This window comes from Protopterus annectens, chromosome 4.part0, assembly GCF_019279795.1.
Source record: "Protopterus annectens isolate FY-2018-M chromosome 4.part0, PAN1.0, whole genome shotgun sequence".
Lineage (NCBI taxonomy): Eukaryota > Metazoa > Chordata > Ceratodontiformes > Protopteridae > Protopterus > Protopterus annectens.
In genome coordinates this window covers 774,015,100-774,034,461 of record NC_056733.1, presented here as the reverse complement: position 1 = coordinate 774,034,461, position 19,362 = coordinate 774,015,100, and the positions used below count along the sequence as shown (strand labels likewise).

The following is a 19,362-nucleotide window of genomic DNA, read 5'->3' as shown; positions in this document are numbered from 1 at the left end:
TTGGAGGGAGTTTGAACTCCTGCTCCTAAGAGGCCTAATCAGTTGTAGTGTTTTAAGATCCACAGACAGCTCTTTCCAAGATCACTGCTCAGACCCAGATACAGTATTTCTGGCATCTACAGTGGAAGCCAGGATGAGTCTTGAACTTATAACTGGGAAAATGTTACTGAATGGATTGGAAAAGTGTATACCTTAGCTGGATACTGAAATGACATGTATTTTTTGAAATACCAGGAACTTTGTTGCTAATCAACTTTTATAGAAGTGTGGGGAGTGCAGGATGAGAATCCAAAACCTTGATTTGCTGTAGCAAGTACAGACTTTTACATTTGCAGAAATGTTCTGTTGTATGTGTACAGTGGGTCTATGATTAAAAAAAAAAAAATTGAACGGCTAACTATCAAAATTAATTTATTGAAGATTCACTTCAGTGAAATTCTGATGCAGGTGAAGTAACTAGTTGCCCAACACTTCCCCGTATCAGTAAAGAAGCAGAAGTAGAACGGTGACAGGAAGATGGCAGCATGATAACTGAAAGATGGGTGGTGGCCTTTGCGCTCAGTGGCAGAAAAGATGGTACTGTTATGACAGACAAGGGCCTCAGGGCTCAAACTACAGCAGGAAATGGAAGTGACTACACCAGCCTTTCCTCCCCAATCTCCAAGGAAGTACCCTAAACCTCAATTCTTACTATCCATGTTTACCCCATTCATTTACGTGTTTAAAGGTCAGGTTGGCCTCCTACTACCAGCGAAGTTTAATCGTAACTTCAGACAAATAGGTGCTTCAAACTTTTAGGAGGTGATACAAGTACCTGTTGAGTAATAGGGTATGTGGTGTCCACTGGCAGTTTGTGCAGAGGATTGTGTCTGAGAGCTGTTAAAGTATTGCTGTGGTCAAAGCATTGATTCTCTTAGCCGACATTTTCCTGACTGAGTGACTTTAAAGTCACTTAACCAGGCAATGCTCCTGTGCAGAGTCTGAAAAGGTTCCATTTGGATCAGTGCTCTTCTTCAGTTAATTGTCTAAATCCTAAGAAAACAAAATTAGTACTCTTCCTCCCTAAAAGCCTCTACCATATCAAACCTTCCTTCACAATGCTGTCACAAAATAACACCCAAAATAGGTTGACACTAGTACAAAACTCCTAGGTGTTACTATTGATCACCTTTTATTTGATTTACACATTAATAACTGTATCAAAAAAACACATCAGAAGCTAGGTCTCCTCTACCGTAACAAAAAATTTCTTACCAGTACTGCAAAGCAAGCCCTTTTCTAACTCATACCCTGTTACCCACTTTACTCTATAGTTCTCAAATTCTCACTTGCCTTAACACTGGTCTACTAACGAAGTTAGAAACAACCGACAACAAGATTGCTAGATTTGCAGCACAAAATACATACAAATCCCATCACTAAAAGAACTAAGTTGGCTAGAATTACCTAACCGGCTCCTTTTTAACCAATTTCAGATCATTCACTCAATTCTTTGCAAACCTTCTTGCTGTCCTACTGTATCAAATATGATCTCTCATTATTTACCTACAAGGTCACTCTGCAGTTCTGAACAAAACCTACTGAAAATCCACAAACCTAGGACCAAAACTGGTGACTGTCTATAGCTTTAATCCTACCAAAGCTTGGAATAGCCAACCTCTGGATATTAGATCCCTTGAGCACCACAAACAATACAAATCAGCTACTAAAAGATTCCTGCAAAGTAAATGGAACTGTCAATGTAATTACCCACCATAAGCCTTCCCTAGTACCCTTTCTTTCCATTTGCGGTCTCCCTTCTCTACTTTACTCTGTTTCTGTCACTTCTAACTGCTGTAACTCTGTCTAAACACACCTCATAACCTGTATTTAAAGCATACCACAAAATGTCTTCCTTCTGATGAATACATTTCATTAATTGTTTACGTGAAAAGTATTTAATTTCTGTATTTTAATATGTACTATAAGCATATGTTTTCTTCTGATGACTGTATTTTTATAATTGTTAAAATGACTAATATGTCATTTTGCTGGAGCTTTTCTCCTTGGGCCTCCACTGAAAAAGGGCTATGTAGCTCAGTCGGACAAACCCGATCAACGAATGTAAAATAAATATGAAAAAAAAAAAACTTGGCTTAGAAGAACACGAATAAGGAAGGGCTCAGCACTAACCCTGCACATTAAGGTATGAAAAACCCTTTCCTTGACTACCTTTGCACAAGCACTCACACTTTCCATACAAAAGCACACCACCAAAACTATCCCCGTACTCTAACCCACCAGCTTCTTTATCTCTCACCCACCCATAATACTGAACCTTCCAATGTATACCAAGGCTGTGGCATTAACACACACACCACTTTGCTCAAAGCACATCCTAACCAAAACATGAAAAAGCTGACATTACCCCATTCTGCAAACTGTGCATGTGGCACAAGTTTCACATAAAAGCACATTAGTACATATATGCAAGTCAGAAGTATAATCCTATTATATATTTATTCTCTCTCTCTCCTGTGAATGTTGTGTATTTATACGTGTAATGTGTGTATGTACATATATCTATATATCTATATCTATATCTATATCTATATATATATATATATATATATATATATATATATATATGTGTGTGTGTGTGTGTGTAAAATGTGAGTAATGTGCATGTATAGCTATGGAAAAATGCACTTTTTTCTGTATTGTCATCTCAGACAAGGGTTTTGCAGTTATGTGCATGCTTCTCCTCTTTTTCAAGTGACCATGACAGCCCTTTATGGACTTTGTTACTGTGTCCACAGTTTCCGTTTAAAGTATGAATTTATTTGAATTCTGTCGTCCAGTTTGACTGGGTCTGATTCTGAATGCATTGGCAGTGATTGTATATTTTAACACAGCAGATTTTGCAGGTTCTGATGCGGAGATGTTTTTTTTAATGCTCTAGAGTCTTCAGAAGAAATTATATCACTTAGAGCTTAACTATTCTGTTGTGATGTTACCTTTATTAGTTTACTGTTACGTTATTCTATACTTTTGAAAATGACTAAAATATTGGTAAAAATTGATCACTTTTTGATTGGAAAATTGCTCGTGGATAATTAGATGGCCTTATTAAAGGAGAGCGAACGTGTTGTAATTTGGCACAGAAGTTAACATAGCTAATTACTGTAATGTATTGCTTTTTCAGGATTGTTTTATTTTTTGGGTTCTATTGTAAACTTCAGTCAAGAACCAGATGTCCACTTCAAATACATCCAGGCAGCTTGCAAGACTGGACAGATCAAGGAAGTAGAGCGAATATGTCGTGAGAGTAATTGCTATGATCCAGAACGTGTGAAGAATTTTCTAAAGGTCTGTTGCTTTTTGAGAGCATCATATAAATATATTTTTATAATTATAGCATTTTTTATTAAATATGTATAGTTTTAATGATGATGATGTGAGCACACACAAGTTAAAGAAAACAAGTCATTGTAAACATGTTTTATTGGTTTCCTGCATTATACATGAACTTTTAAAGCTAAGTGCCCCATCGGGCAACCATTTACTACTTTTTTAGCATTTGTGTTTTAGATGTTTAACAATTGTTATGTTTGTCTTGATTGTGGAATGCAAATTCCACACTGAGGCTTCCATACTCTTTTTCTGGACCTGAAGCATGATGTGCCCAAATGCCCTTACTGTGCTCATTTTAAAAGTTACACTATGAGTGAGTCTTTTGCTGAGTTTTTGGAGAAGGAAAGGGAGCATCGTGGGCAGTCATACTAACTTTGACGTCTCTAGTGAATGAACAGAGAAGCATCGCTAGTACATTGGGGTAGCAGATGATCGTTCACTGTCCACCAGCTTACCCAGACTTGATAGTCTAAAAAGAGATGACTGCAGTCCCTTCCAACAATTGAGTGCAACTGAGACCTCTACATACTCCCTTTTGGAGACTGAGATACCATCTACTCACTCCATGTCTGCACGAGTCAGAGAGCTTGGGTCATCGATTGGGTCTGGGACTGCTTTGCAGGCTTATGCTTCTGACATCCGCATCAGGTCTTCCAAGGTTGAGGGTGGAATCTCCGGGATAGAGAAATCCTCAACGGAATGAGCACAGACCACAGCCAGCCATCTGGCCCAAGTATATCTGATACCACACCCAGACCCAAGCTAAAGGCCAAACTCAAGAAAGTTGTGTTCAGCTTGCCACAGCGTAGGCCTACTGGATTCCTCTCTCATTAGGCTTGTCAGCAGGCTTTAGTCAGGCTAGCTGAGGTTGTGATACATATTGTGAAATCCAAGCAGCATAGCCTTGCCAGAAACCCTGCTACAAGAACTTCTCTAGAAAAAAGAAAGGAGAACCTTCCACCAGGAGCCCACTGATCGATCTGAAGTAGTTAACTTCATTTGTTCATCAACCTGTGGGTATCGGATCTGAATCAGATTTGAGCCGGCAGCTTTATTCAGCTAAGATCTGAGCTCCAAGCTCCTCCCCCTTACCCATAACCCCCTGCCATCCTTCTCTGTCCCCAGATCTCGTTTGCCGCGGCTTATTCAAGCACCTAGAACGAGTTCCAGGCGTAGGGTTTCGTGAGTTTTTCAAGAAAAATTGCCCTTTTTTTCATCTAGTTTTTTAGTTTAAGTGAGTGTTCCCTTTAGTAGTTAATTAAGCTAGTCTTGTTGGTAAAATTTATATTTGTTTTAGTTAGTCTACTCTTCCCTCTTCCCCATGTGTGTGAAGGTGTGTTTGGGTCTATTTTATTACTATGGCCGAGGCCCCTAAAACCTTGTTTTCTAAGTGCACCGAGTGTGGCCATAGGCTATCTCCGGCAGATGGCCACACTCTGTGTGTTTTCTGCTTTGGGGTTGACCATCTTTCTTCGGGCTGCACAATTTGTGCAGCCTTCAACCCCAGGGCTTTGAGGGATAGGAGGTCGAAGCTGATTCTAGCGGGACTTCTGCCCCGGACTCTGCTTCGTCCTCTTCTCCCTCGGCGGCACCGGCTGCTACCGCAACGGTCCCGCCTTCTATCCCTGCTCCCCTGGCCGGGACTCACCCTCCCACCGTGGCTCAGGAGGAGAGGGAATCTAGGAGGGAGAAAAGAAAGAAGCACCACAAGCGGTGTGCTGAAGCTTCCTCTTTGGCTCCGCCAGCTAAGCAGTTAGTCTCTCCTAGGGCTTCCGGACCTTCTCCTTCCCGGCTCCATTCACCCTGCTTTTCCCCGGAGCCGGAGGAGGAGACCCGGTCGCCTTTGAGGTCTTTGAGGTGTCACTCCAGGCCTGCCTCGGTTGCCTCGTCTAGATCGACCCGAAGTTTGTCAGATGCAGATATGGACCGGCTGATGTGTAGTTTTCTCCAGGCCCAACTGCAGATGGGATTGCTCCTGCCCCCCCCCCTCCAGGGGGGAGCTCGACCCCCTTCTTCACCACGATTGCTCCTTCTCCGACCCACTTCCGTGGTTCGGAGCCGTCGGATCCAGGCAGCATCGGAGCCGGGGGAGGCTCGGCGCTGATAGTACACCCTACTTTGGCTCCGACCGCACCCTCATATTTGTCGGGTCCTTTTTCGGATCCGAGCTCTTGGAGCCGTGAGCTGAACTTCGGATCCGGAGGTGTCCGTGTGTTTTCGGCTCCGTCTCGGTCGGAGCATACTGGCCCTTCGGATCTGATTGCATCGGTGCCAGCTCCGGTCTGCACCTCAGATCCGAAGGGGCTGCTCTCGGAGCTTAGAGAGAGCAGTTCTCCTTCAGCATTCGATGTTGTGGAGAGGGTCTTGTTGAGGGACTCGAGGCACCAGGCTCCTGCTGCGGTTCCACCCATCACTCCCTCTCAGACGGGCCTACCTTCCATCACCCGGCCCCAAGGACAGCCTGCGCCTACGTCCCAGATGGTTCCCTTAGAGGAATAGGATGTGGTTGGTGAGGCATCCTCAGACAGCCCTTCCGAGGAAGTTCCTTACAAATGTAAGTGCAAGAGGAGGCACTTGGACTCACCCTAGTCCCTGACAGAGGACACAGACTTAGAGGAAGGGGAAGGTTCCCCAAGGTCACCCCCTGAGGACGCCTCCTTTGGAGACATTATGGAAATGCTTCATATTAGAGGGGGGGGTGGTCAGCCCAAATGCCTTCCACCGATGAGTCTGTTTCTGGAGGTGTTTGACGCAGGCCCATCTACCTCTTGGGTGTCCCCTCCCGCCGATCCCCTAGTAGATCTGATCACTACCAGGGCATGGAAGGAACCGGAAACTGTGGAGCCCATACCAAAAAGACCAGACAAAATTCTCAGTCCACCCACAGATAGGATGGTTTGGAGTAAGGGTGCTCCAGTAGATGCCATGTTGGTGGCGGCTGCCACCAAGAATGAACTAGCTCAGGAGAGTTCCTCGGTCCACCTTCCCGACAAGGAGTCTTGGACGATGGACCACATAGGGAGGCGGATGTTTGCTTCAGCCACCTTCTCAGTAAGGTCGCTGAACTACATGGCACATGTGATATGACTCCAGCAGGATCTTATCAAAGAATACGCAGGGTTGCCCCCAGAGTCCATGTTGGCAGAGGATAAGAAAACATTCTCATCCCGAATGGCCACTCAAGTCCATTTCGAACACTTCTATGCGACTTCTTTCCCATGCCATGGAAGGAGCCGCTAGAGCTAGCGGAGCGGGCATTGTCTTACGGCGGCATGCTTGGCTCCGTCTCTGCTACTGTGCGGAATCCTTCAAGGCGTCCTTCGCAAATGCCCCTTTTGACGGCTCTTCGCTGTTTGGCAAGACCGTCCGCGACATGCTGGTCCAGAGCGAGAAAGACGGGAAGACATCTGCCATCGGGATCCGCTTCTTGGCTCCCCAGAGGTCCTTCACCAGGAACTAAAAGGGGACAAAAGATGATGTGGTTCCGGAAATCTCAACAGTCCCACTTCTCTCCGGACCCCTCATCCTTCAGAGGCAGAGGACAGGGTGGACGCCGGCCCAGAGGCAGAGGGGGACCGAAGAATTTTGGGTCGAGAGAACCCTTTTCGGATAGGCCCGCACAGCAGCCTTGAGGGGTTACCCGACTGCTCCACTCTGGAGGCAGTCGGGGGGGGGGGATGTTTCTCGAGGCACCTAGCAGTTTGGGAGTCCATTACAACAGATCGCTGGGTGCTTCGAATCATATCCAGAGGTTACACTATCCCCTTTCTGAATATCCCTCTCAGACCCCGGAGCCTCCCCGATGTCCCACCCAATCAAAGGGAGTCAGCAGCCACAGAAATAAAGCAGCTGCTAGAAAAAAGAGCAATCCAGCCCGTCCCCCAAGATCAGTCCGGATCAGGCTTCTACTCCAGGTTCTTTTTGGTGCCAAAAAAGACTGGGGACATAAGACCAATCATCGACCTGTCCACTCTGAACCTGTCATTTGCCAAAGAAAAGTTCCGGATGGTCACCATTCAATCCATTCTCCCCTCCTGTAGGAGAACGACTGGATGTGCTCTATAGACCTCAAGGATGCGTACTACCACATTTTGATGGACAGACGATCCAGAAGGTTTCTCCTCTTCCGGCTGGGAGCCAGCCACTATCAGTTCAGGGTCCTTCCCTTTGGTCTCACCACAGCCCCCAGGGTGTTCACCAAAGTGATGGCAGTTGTAGCGGCCCACCTGAGGCTTCAGGGAATACAGGTCTTTCCGTACCTAGACGACTGGCTCCTGACCGCCCCCACCAGGCATCTACTCTGTTCAGCCAGGAATTACTTCCTTCACTTGGCCTCTCATCTGGGAATTTCAATTCGTCTCAAGAAATCCTCCCTTCAACCAACTCAGACCTTAGATTTCATAGGGGCCAGGCTAGATACAAACCTGTTGAGGGCCTTCCTAACTCCGGACAGGCTTCAAACTTTGACATTCCATGTGATGGTCCTCTTACAATCCCCGGCTCCCCCAGCGGAATTGGTCCCGAGGGCGCTAGGTTCCATGGCGGCTGCCATCAGTCTGTCACCACTAGCTTGTCTAAACATGAGGGTCCTGCAATGGACCTTGCAGGTCCAATGGTCCATCCTGCAACGTCCGCTAAGTACAGTTATCCCCCTCAGCAAGGTTTGCAGGGGGTCCCTACTCTGGTGGATCCAATCCTTGGATCTCCGGGAAGTGCGCCCCTTCTCTATGACCCCCACCCCAAGCCACTGTGGCCACGGATGCTTCTTGCCTCAGGTGGGGGGTACTGCATGGGCTGAACCGTCCAAGGCACGTGGACACACTCGGAGACCTTGTTGCACATCAATGTCCTAGACATGAGGGCAGTGCTTTTAGTGTTGCAAGCACTCCAGGCCTTTCTTCCCTTAAGGACAATTGCGATTCAATCAGACAACATGTCAGTAGTCTGGTATATCAACAAACAGGGGGGAACCAGATCCTATCCGCTGTGTCGAGAGGCCATGAAAGTTTGGGAATGGGCGATCGCCACCAACCGCTTTCTCATAGCAACGCACATTCTGGGTCGGTCCAACATTTTGGCAGACAGGCTGAGTCGAACCATCCTCTCACCTTATGAGTGGTCTCTGAACCCGAGAGTAGCGAAGCAGATCTTCCTCAAGTGGGGTCAACCTTGCTGCGATCTATTCGTGTCACCTTCAAATGCAAAATGCAGTGAGTACTTCGCTCTACTTCCCCCACCAGGGGAAATCCCCCAGAGACGCTCTAGTCCGTGTTTGGCCATCCGGTTTACTTTATGCTTATCCACCTCTCCCCCTCATGTAAAATTCTTGGAGAAAGCTCATCTGTTGGGGAGCAGTGTTATCCTCATAGCCCCATTCTGGCCTCGTCAGACGTGGTTCCCTTGCCTATGGTCTCATCTGGTCAATCCTCTATGGATTTTGGATCCCACTCCGGATCTGATTTCTCACCCCCTGGAGTTGACAACTCTAAACCTGGACAATCTCAAGCTCACAGCTTTTTTGATCCAGTTCCAATCATAGCTAGGACTCCCGGTATCTCCTCCTCCGTTAAAGCTATTTTAGTAGCCGCTCATAAACCTTCTACTAGAAAGGTCTATAAGAGCAAATGGAAACATTTTTCGATCTGGGCAGAACATAGACATATGGATCCCTTCACAGCCCCGATACCAGCTGTATTAGAGTTTTTGTCACACTTATTTGATCAAGGTGCCAGGTCCTCCACCGTTAAAGTCCAATTAGCAGCAATTTCACACTTTCATGGAAGTGATCTTGGTTCATTAGCTTCTTCCAAGATCTGCAAAACTTTTGTAAAAGATACTTTCCTGTTAAGGTCTCCTGTTAAGGATGCAGTTCCTCCATGGGATTTAACCCTTGTTCTTCGGGCTGTTACTGGCCCTCCCTTTGAACCTGCAGCTTCGGTGGATCTTAAATACTTATCTTCTCATTGCCATCACTTCGGCTAGAAGGGTTTCAGAGCTTCAAGCCCTTTGCTCCAAACCTCCATATCTGGTCTTCCATAAAGATAGATGTTCTTCATCTCACATTGCTGCAGTCCTTACATATGGGTAGTCCGCTGTCCTCGGTCGGCCCGAATATCAAAGTATTAGGCTGACGTCGGTCAAGGCGTTTAAGACTGACATCAGGACGTCAGGGTACAAATGCGCATGACCGACGTCATATCCTCAGTCTTTTTTGCCGCATGGTCCGATGCAGAAGCAGTGTTGCAAGTGCCGTTCGGCGTTCTGAAATTTTTCGAGTTCGGAGTTTCAGACCGAATCAAAGTTGGCTAAGTACCCCGTTGGGGAATATTTTAGTTTTTTCTTGCCTCAGTGGTTTACCGGATGTCAGAAAAAGTGAATAATTGTATTTCTTGTGGGAAGCAGATACCGCATAAGGATTATCATTCTTTGTGTATTCCTTGTTTGGGGCCTGAGCACGACGTTGTTGGGTGTCGCTTTTGTGCTAGGTTCAATAAGCGCACTATTAAGCGAAGGTTAGATTGTGCTAGGCTGGTCTTCGGGAAGCGGTGCAATTATAATATGCCGTCGGATTCTCCGGCGCCCGCTTCTTCGAAAAAGCGCAAAGACAAAGCAGTTAAACCCAGGCAAGATGAGTCGTCCGTTCCGGACGCCGGTTCTTTAGAGGCGTCAGTGGAACCGGTGGTTCCGACGGAGGCTTCTTTGGAGTCCCAGGGGGAGACTTTGATATTGCAGGATGTAGCCTCTCAGGAGGCAGGTCAGGCTGAAGGGGCTTCTCAGGTTACTGTACTCCCCTCCCTTCCTAGGGTGGTTAGGCCCTCTCCTTCTTTTTCCAAGGCTTCTCCCAGAGGCAGGCCAGGTTTAGCTTCTGTTGGTGTCACTCCTAGTTCAGCAGGGTCTGTGCCCAAGAAGCACATGCTTAAAATGGCAGAAGATTTGATTACTTTGATTAGAGGTTCTTTGCCCCCTCCTGATAAGAGGCCTAGGGTGGAGCCAGAGTTGGGGAGTTTTGAGCAGGCTTCGGATGTTTCAGAGTCTTCGGCTGAAGACTTGCAGGAGTACTCTCCTTATTCTGATTCTGATGCAGATGATTAGACTCCTTCTGCTTCTCCTCCAGAGGATTTTTCTTTTTCAGAGACTCTTCATTCCATGAGGGAACATTTTAAGTGGGAAGGTCAGGACTTCTCTGATTCCAGGAAAAGGCTTGGGGAATTTTTGCTTTTACCCCAGCATAGGCCCTTGGCTATACCCCCTGTTCTGGATGTTGTGGAGGATGTGTTTGCAGAGGCTTCACTTAATCCTGATTCTTTGCCTCCTGCTCCTGTAGCCTGAGGCTCATAAATATCTTTATAAGAGTCCTAGGGCGGACCCAGAAACTGTTAGTCGGGGACCTAAGGGTGTCAAGGCCTCTGTTGTAAAAAATCCGGTTCCTCCAGATAAAGAGGCCAGAGCTTTGGATAGATAGGGAAAGAAAGTCTATACATCTTCTACCTTAGCTATGAGGGCTTTGAATTGCCAGTTTCACATGTTGAAATATCAAAACTATCTTCTTTCTCAATTGAAGTCTAAGGTGGATGCCCTGGCAGAAGGCATTGAGTGTAAAGAATTATAAGATTTGGTGCATGTTTCTGAACAGGTGGGTAAGCATTCTTTGCAATGTGGTTTTGATGCTGTACAGGCCTCGTCTAGGGTGGCTGCCACTGGTTCAGTTCTTCGCAGGCACGCCTGGCTGAGGGATCAGAATTTATCTGACCATGTTAAGACAAGGATTTTGGATGCTCCTTTACAGTCTGATGTGGTGTTTGGTTCACCTGTGGAGTCAGTCTTGAAGAAAATGGAAGACAAGGCTAAGTCTATGCAGGCTGTTAAAGATTTTTTGCAAGTTCAGCCTCCGAAGTTTAGTAGGAATTGGCCTGCTAAGGGGTGGACGTATCCTTCTTATGATTCTCAGTCTAAGGGTAGATCTAGACGTGGTAGGGGCAGAGCTCAGAGTTCTTTCAGACCTAGAACAGGGAGTTCTCCTGCACAATCTTCGGGTGAAGGCAGGGGCCAGTCCTTTCGTAAACAGGCCCAATGACCTACCTTTTCAGCTGCCAGATCCTTCTTGCCTGGCAGCACCTTTGGGAGGAAGGTTGGCACTCTTCAAGGAAAATTGGAATTTGATTACCCAAGACAGATGGGTATTGGATATCATACACCAAGGTTACAAGTTTTATTTCCATACCTTGCCTCCTTTCAAAGGCATGCCGGACGTTCCTCCTCAGCAAAGACTAGAGGCTCACAAACAAATTTCTCTGCTACTTCAAATAGGGGCCATGCAACCGGTCCCTCTGCCAGAAGTGGACCTAGGATTTTATTCTCGCCTGTTCCTAGTACCAAAGAAAGGGAACACATGGAGACCAATTTGGGATTTATCTATCCTCAACACATCTGGACATTCCCAAGTTCAAAATGTTGACGTTACAACAGCTTTTACCTCTGCTGGGCAAAGATCACTGGATGGTGACTCTGGATCTCAAGGAGGCTTACCTTCATGTTCCTATCAGGCTCAGTTGCAGGAAGTATCTGCGTTTTCAGGCTGGAACTTCTCATTATCAGTTCTCTGCATTGCCCTTTGGCTTATCTACTGCGCCCAGAGTGTTCACGAAGGTTCTGGCTCCAGTGATAGCTTTCTTCAGGCTAAGAGGAATACAAATCTATCCTTATTTGGACGATTGCCTGATTCTGGCTCAAGGAAAGGACGAACTTCTTCATCATTTACAGTATGTGATAGCAGTGTTAAGATGCCTGGGGTATTCTGTGAACGAAATAAAGTCCAGTCTAGTACCCTCTCAGGACATGTGCTTTCTGGGTGTGAGACTGAATACAGCATCCCAGATGGCCTTTTGACCCCGGACAAACAAAAGAATCTTTCTCTTTACTTCCATCAATTGTCTCGTCAGTCCAGGCTGACTGCAAGGACAGTCCTTCAAGCCTTGGGGTTCATGGCATCTTGTATTCTGGTACTTCCCAATGCCAAACTGCATATGAGGAAGCTACAATGGTATCTCAAAATGTATGCACACAGCACTGCCAACATATGGACACTGTCATTGAGATAATACCTTACATTGAAAAGGAATTTTTGTGGTGGGCTCAGGAATGTCACCTAAACAAGGGACTCTCTGTGACCCGGCCAGAGGCGATTCAGATTCTAACGACAGATGCCTCAGACAAAGCTTGGGGAGCTCATCTGAATGGAAAATGGGTACAAGACACGTGGCCTGCCAGACTTCAACATCTATATATCAACTTGAAGGAGATGTTAGCAGTCCAGTTTGCATTAATAGCTTTCAAGGATTTACTTCTTCCAGGGCAGGTGTTGGTTCTAACAGACAACACAACTGTCATGTGGTACATCAACAAGCAAGGGGAACGCATTCTTATCCTCTATGCAGACAAGCAATGATTTTGTGGGAGACTGCTCTCAGTTTACAGCTAAATCTTCAGGCAAGGTTTCTGCCAGGAGCACAGAACTCCTTCGCAGATGTGTTGAGCAGACAAATTATGGATCCCCACGAGTGGAAATTGGATCCTCATGTATTTCAGAAATTGACAGTGTTATGGGGAACTCCAGACATAGATCTGCTCGCTTCTCCACTAAACTACCAGCTGCCAAAGTTTTGCACAAAAATGTTTCATCCCACAGCTTGGAAAGTGGATGCTCTTTCATTCAATTGGAGCAATCTTCATGTGTATGCCTTTCCACCTCTGCCTCTCCTCCCAAAGGTACTCCTGAAGGTCAGACAGGACAAGCCAAACATGATTTTAATAGCTCCAGATTGGCCTCGACAGCACTGGTACCCATTACTGAGAAGTCTGGTACGGGAGCCTCCTTGGCCTTTGCCTTCGATTCCTCACCTGCTGTCTCAGGAGAACAGTCATTTACTCATTGTCAAACTTCACTCTCTACATCTAACAGCCTGGCATATTCTGTTTTAAACCCTGGAGGGTCTCAGCTTCCACAACAAGTTTTGAATGTTATTTTGGAGGCCAGAAGGCCTAGTACAAGGAAAGTGTACGCAGATAAATGGAGGAGATTTTTATTTTGGAGTACAGCAAAGGACTTTGATGTTTCTAAGCCTAATATAAGTGTGGCTCTTCAATACCTTACTGAGTTACTGGACAAAGGTTTGTCCTTCTCCTCTCTTCTGCAGCAATTTCTGCTCACTATGACTGTGACCCACCATTGTTTTCTCATCCTTTGTTTAAGCAATTCCTTAGAGGGGCAAAGAATATAAGACCCCCACGTAGAGCTCCTACTCCTGCTTGGGATCTCAATTTTGTGTTGGAGAAACTCACTCTACAACCTTTTGAGCCTGCAGCTACTGCCGAGTTGAAATATTTATCATGGAAGACTGCTTTTTTGTTGGCCATTACCTCTGCAAGAAGGGTTTCTGAATTACAGGCCCTTATGGCGGTTGAGCCTTTCTTAATTTTCCATAAGGATAGGGTATCTTTGCGTACTAATCCTTCCTTTATGCCTAAAGTGGTTTCTAGTGTGGCTTTAAACCAAGCTATTCATTTGCCTACTTTTTATGCAAACCCCCAAAATAAAGGGGAAAAGATTTTACACACTTTGGATATTCACAGGCAGTTACGATATTATTTGAACAGAACTAAAGGGTTCAGGCAGTCTCAGCAGTTTGTTTCATTTGCTTTGGGTTCTCAGGGCAAACCTGTTTCAAAACAAACTATTTCTAAGTGGATTGGTTTTTGTATTGCTTTTTGTTATTCCCATCATGGTAAGGAGATTCCTGCTGGGATTAGGCCTCATTCCACTAGGGCTACTGCCACTTCTACAGCTTTTTTAAGGGGGGTGGCTACTAAAGATATTTTGGAGGCAGCTACTTGGAGTTCAGTGCATACTTTCTCTAAGCATTACCACCTTCCACTTTACTCTAAATCTAGGGCTGGTTTTGCCACTGCAATTTTACAGGGCATTTTGGCAGCTCCTAATGCTTTATAATTTTGCCATCCTCCCTTACCTCTGCTTTGGGATTCTACCCATGTAAGGACTGCAGCAATGTGAGATGAAGAACATAGTACAGTTTTGTACCTACCATAAATGTAGATGTTCGAAGATCCACATTGCTGCAGTCCAATTTACCCTCCCTCCTTCCCCTCTGTAGTTAGAGGCGGTTGTGTGGTTTGGGTTGTGAATATTGTAAATATTGTAAATATGATTGGTGCAGGGGTGGTTGGTTGTTTTTTGCTGTCTTTTGGTTTTGGCCTTTCTTTTTAGGGTCTTCTGACATCTGGGGCAAGAAAAGACTGAGGATATGACGTCGGTCATGCGCATTTGTACCCTGACGTCCTGATGTCAGTCTTAAGCGCCTTGACCGACGTCAGCCTAATACTTTGATATTCGGGCCGACCGAGGACAGCGGACTACCCATATGTAAGGACTGCAGCAATGTGGATCTTCGAACATCTACATTTATGGTAGGTACAAAACTGTACTTTTCCCTCAGGACCATTCCCTCCTTCTTACCTAAAGTCGCCTCTTGAGTCCATCATTAATTAATCTATCAATTTACCGTTTTTTTTTGCCAAATTATCAAAACAAAGGTGAATACAAATTACGTTCTTTGGACGTGCACATGAGGTTCTATTTACACAGGATTGCTGATCATAGGAAATCTGAGCAACTCCTTGTATCCTTTGCTAAACCCTTTTTGGGTAAACCTGTGTCAAAAGCTGCATTGTCCAGATGAATTTCACAATGTATACTTCTTGCATATAAGAGTTCTGGACGACCAGAACCTGTTGGAGTTCACGCCCATTCTACTCTATCGATTTCCACTTCTGCTGTCTTTTGGTCCAGGGTGTCCTTGGATGACATTTGTTCAGCAGCCACTTGGGCTTCATCCCATACCTTTATTACCCATTACAAGCTGGATATAATTTCTAGAGGGAGGGTGTCCTTTGGCTCTGCAGTGCTTCGGAATATTCTTCCATGAGGACCTCCCAAGTATTTTGGTAGCTGGGGACTCTGTCCCACAGGTTGATGAACAAATGAGGTTAACTACTTCAGATAAAGAAGTTATGTACTCACCATAACGTTCCATCTGAGTAGGTAACTTCATTTGTCGGCAACCAACCCCCCCTCCGTCCCCCTAACCAGTAGTTCATCCTTTTTAGTTTGTCCTTTTTAGGATCTTTTTGCTCCCTGTATCAGATGACATCAAGTTGGGATGTTTAGTTGATCCTTTGGTTGTAGTATTCTATAATGCTAAGCCTACTCGATCTGAGGACAGAGAAGGATGGCAGGGGGTTATGGGTAAGGAGGAGGAGCTTGGAGCTCGGATCTTAGCTGAATAAAGCTGCCGGCTCAGATCCGATTCGGATCCGATACCCACAGGTTGCTGACAAATGAAGTTACCTACTCAGATGGAATGTTATGGTGAAGTGCATAACTTATTTCCTACAGTTCTGAGGGTGAATTGGCATATGTTGACCAAACTACACTGGTTTATATGCTGATTCCGAGTCTAATGTAAATCTTGCCTTAGCTTTGCCACCTAAAAACTTCATCTTTGGGGAGACAGCATAAAATGAGGGAGTTTGTCTGTTGGGAAGCTTAGGACTACTGTCAATCTAAGAAAAGGGTGGGAGAATTTTTAAAAACATTTGTATCACAAACCTCTTGCTGCTCTTCCAGTAACAGAGGTAATGGGTGATGTCATACCTGACTACTTCCTACAACCTGACTCCCAACCACCTAACCACTTGCTCACAGGAAGCCAAAACTTTTCTATAGGGTACTGGATTCCCATAAGTGTCTTTTTAAAAAATCCTGTGGTGGATCCTGAAGTCTTGTCTCAAGGTCAAAAGGGAGCAAAGGGTAGTGTTGGAAATCTTTTACCAAATGAGAAAGAAAGGACCCTTGACAGAGTTAGCAAGAAAGTTGACCTCTCTGCCACCTGGGTCATGCCAACTCTCAGTTGCCAGCTCCATGTAGTTAAATTCCAGGGGACACTTGGACCAAATCCAGAAACTGGAGAGGATGGCGGATAGAGCTTTCTCTAAAGAATTGCTTGAACGTTGCAGCTCCTGTTTCCTGGTTGCTAAACTTACTTTGCACTGTGGCTTTGACACTTCAAAAGCATCAAGCAGAATGGCTGCATCTGGCTCTGTTATTTGTAAGCATGCCTGGTTAATGGAACAGTCCCTTTCAGAGCATGTAAAATCAGATGATCTGGATGCACCACCGGACAAGGAGAATCTGTATAGATCTAAGGCTGAAAGTTTTTAAGAAGCTGGAGGACAAGGCTAAATCCATGCAAACTGTTAAGGATTCTTTGTGGGTGCAGCTACCTAGATTAAGCATAAATTATCCTAAAACGTTCTGGTTCTTTTCAGAGGGAGAAAGGCTAGAAGGGACAGACAGCAAAAGCAGAAGAGTTGGCAAGCAGACCAGAGAATCGGCACTAGTGGCTCCAACCTCTGGAACCTTGCAGGGAGCAGCCTTGATTCAGTCAGGCACTTCTGTCGTCCCCCAACCCCAAGTCCCACTCAAACCCTTCCATCCCTTGCTCCCTCAAAACTAGGAATGAGATTATACCAGTTCTTAAAGGAATGGAAAAACATCACTCGGGTCCAGTGGGTCCCTACACTTAATAAATTCAGGTTATAAACTTCAGTTTACATCACTTCAAAAGCTGATGGACATTCCCTCTGTCCAAAAGGGCCAGCTAAGAGGTCTTGGGTACAGATAGATATGTTACTAGTTTGGGGCTCCATAGAACCAGTGCCTTTTAAAAGGGCCACAGACCTGTCCCTTTCAAGGCTGCTGCTGGTGCCAAGAAACCTGGTGGCCTGTAGTGGACCTTTCAAGGTTTAAACAGATTCATGCTGGATCCCAAATTAAAATTGCTTGCCCTTCAAAAACTTCTGCCCATGTTATCACACAAGACATTTTTGGTCACCTTTGACCTACAAGATGCATACTTCCACATCCCCAGTGCAGTAGCTCACATGAAGTGTCTGTGCTTCAGAGAAGGCAGGAAGCATGATCAAGCTTCTGCTCTGTACTTTCATTTTTAAAACTGCGCCAGGAGTATTCGGTGTGTATAGCCCCAGTAATTTACCTTCTGCAGGACAAAGAGCATTCAACCCCCCCCCCCTCTGGACGATTGCCTGATTCAGGCCAAATGTTTCAAAGAACTGTAGTCATCCCGTCACCTGATCATGATCATTTTCTTAAGTCTGGGTTTCACTATTACTGCAAAAGAAGACAAATCTGACTCGCACATAAAAATTGGTGCTCTTCAGAGCCCTGTTAAACAGAAAAACTGCCTTCCTGCCATGGAAAAAATTTTTCGTAACCAGTACTTCCAGTCCCTTTTAAGCCAGACACTTATGACAGCCAGGGACGTCCTGAGAGCCTTGGGATACATGACAGCATGTTTGTTGTATGATTTCCCTGGTTAAACTGCACACGAAGAATTGATAACTCAGTGTGTGGTGTCACTACAAACATCCCCTCTGCCACAAGATACAGATTCATTCTGAAACAAAGTAATTTGTGTGGTGGCTCCAAGGGTGCACCCTGAGCAAAGGGGTTCCCTTTGATTTCAACCAGAAAAGCATTCACCCAATGGTTGGTGTGGGCTTCCTTTTCCCTAACCCCCAAAATACCCACCCCCACTAGTTTAGCGTTTGTCTTCCTGTATAGTAGTCCACTACAGATGGATTGGGTGCTTTGTGATTCTGGTCTAGGGCTCAGTGTGGGACTAAGTCCTGGAGTGGGGATGCAAGAAAGACCTGCATATGTGGTGCTGTCCCAACGACCCTTATACCTAGTCGCCCTGAAGTCAGGGAGTGGGTGGCCATTAGACCTGGAGGATGAGAGAAAAGTCTCTGGTGTTCTGGCCTGCTCGAGGGCTTCTACAGGAAAAAAATCAGTGTTATTGCTTCAACAGTGAAGACACACTAACATCTACATTTATGGTAAGTAGACACAACTGTATTTTGTCTAGAGTTGCTTGGTATGTTTTCCAGTTACACGTGTTGAATTCAGTTTAATGTGTATAGTTAACTGTAGCTAAAGTGCACAGGAATGCCTTAATGTTTGTTGTGTGAAATGCTAACAGACTTTCCATGCTGCTCCAAGCTGAACATTGACTGAGTTGCAGTGAGCAGCTTTAATACAGATTTTCAGTGCATGGGGAGATAAAGTAATCATTTCATTGTTGCAGCAGTGGTGTACACTGGCTAGGGCAACAGTCTGGTGAAGAGCTCTGGAATGAGTATGCTGCTGTATAGTTAAGTATACAGAGTGTCACATGTGAGTGCAGTTATAAAATGGGTATGGAAATGTACCGCACATTGATTTAGCAGTTTGTATACCATACCATTTAAGGCTGAAACTGTGGGCTGGAGAAGACTGAAGCATTCATAGTAGCCTACATTAATGCCCTGGCATTTGCCCTGGGTCCATTTTATTATTGGTCCTTAGTGCTGTCTTGATTTCCCAGGTCTATATTAGTTCACTTCAGCGAACCTCTGTTCACCGAACAAAAACATCAAACGTTTACTTCACTGCATATGTTACATGGGGAAAGGAACTACTTGTCCAACACTTCCCCATAACACACACGGGAGTATTGTAAACCCACTCAGATGGGGGCGCTGCACCCCCCCCCCCACTGTAACTATATGTAGCAACTCCGAGATCACAGTACAGTGGGGAAAAAGGGCAAATTTCCTTATGTTGGCCAACTAGTTCGTTTCTCTGTGGAAATCCTTTGTGAACTTTCGCTGAAGTGAACGTTTGATGTTTTTTGTTTGAATGGAGGTTTGCTGAAGTAAACCTTCAATGAACTAATGTAGACCTGATTTCCCCTACTCTCATTGGTTTGGTGGAAGTGGCACCTCTGTTTGGGCCATAGGACCATATGTTCATACTGATGGCTCGTAGGTCATTTC

General features: G+C 45.4%; 1 protein-coding gene across 5 annotated transcripts in view; it reads left to right on the top strand.

Annotated features, from left to right (window-relative positions):
* LOC122799579 (clathrin heavy chain 1-like) overlaps positions 1-19,362 on the top strand; it is a 1,937,764-nt gene that overhangs the window by 619,869 nt on the left and 1,298,533 nt on the right. For all 5 annotated transcript variants that reach the window (XM_044068726.1, XM_044068727.1, XM_044068725.1 and 2 more), the window contains one exon: positions 3,185-3,348. In XM_044068726.1, coding sequence (XP_043924661.1) covers positions 3,185-3,348 — 164 coding nt within the window. The remainder of the gene's footprint in view (positions 1-3,184; positions 3,349-19,362) is intronic.